Below are 846 nucleotides of genomic sequence, written 5' to 3'. Positions count from 1 at the left end.
TTGTTCACCTCCAGGAGGGTTTTGTCCAGACGCTGGGGGCACAGGACAGGGCGCTGGGTATGAGGGTCACCGCGGGCGCTGGGGGCGCCTGGGGCCGGGGCCTGGACAACCAGGGCGTCTGGACTGCTCATTTCACTTGTTTGTTTGGGAATCCTCACCGAGGGTACGTTTTCCCATTGAAAGTGGGAGGGAGGGGGGAGAGAGGGAAACATCGATGTGAGAGAGGCATCGATGGGTTGCCTCCTGGGGAGCTCGGACCAGGGCCTGGGATCAACCCCCCCCCCCCCCCCCCCCCCCCCGGCTGCAGACAGTGGGGGGGATCCTCGCGGGAGTAGGTGCCCACGGCTCCTCAGGGAAGAGCAGGCTGCTCCGGGCAGGCCGGTGCGTTCCGTGCCCTTGACCGGAATGGAACCTGGGACCCTTCAGTCCAGGGGCTGATGCTCTATTCACTGAGCCACACCGGCCGGGGCCTACTGCTCATTTTACATGTCACCAAACAGCCACGCTGCTTTCACACCAACTCTGTAGGTCATGGCGCCCGATGGCGTGAGGCTCCGGCCCGCACCCCTCCCGCCCTGCTGCTCGCTGACGCTCTCTCCTGCTGCTCCGGGCACCCTGGTCTGACCAAGGAGCAGCTGACCTACGGCTACGGGGCACGGGTGGGTCTGTGTGGGCCTCTGGCTCCCACCATCTGCTGATAAATGAAACGGAGAGCAACCCGGGTCCAGCAGCTCTTCCGCCTGCTCTGCGACCTCCGGGGCAGTGCTCAGGACGGCGGCGGGGGGCCTGGGCCGGCACAGCTGGTCCGAGCTTGGCCCAGGGCTCCGGAGCCTTTGCTAAGGCGCA

General features: G+C 66.1%; 1 protein-coding gene across 1 annotated transcript in view; it reads right to left on the bottom strand.

The window, feature by feature from the left end:
* RNF213 (ring finger protein 213) overlaps positions 1–846 on the bottom strand; it is a 134,056-nt gene that overhangs the window by 7,892 nt on the left and 125,318 nt on the right. Inside the window, exon 60 of the mRNA XM_015559756.1 lies at positions 9–32. Within this exon, the coding sequence (XP_015415242.1) occupies positions 9–32 (24 nt within the window). The remainder of the gene's footprint in view (positions 1–8; positions 33–846) is intronic.

Source organism: Myotis davidii, unplaced genomic scaffold, assembly GCF_000327345.1.
Source record: "Myotis davidii unplaced genomic scaffold, ASM32734v1 scaffold211, whole genome shotgun sequence".
Taxonomy (NCBI): domain Eukaryota; kingdom Metazoa; phylum Chordata; class Mammalia; order Chiroptera; family Vespertilionidae; genus Myotis; species Myotis davidii.
Note: the sequence above shows the minus strand (reverse complement) of the source record. Positions and strands in the feature narration are given on the sequence as shown.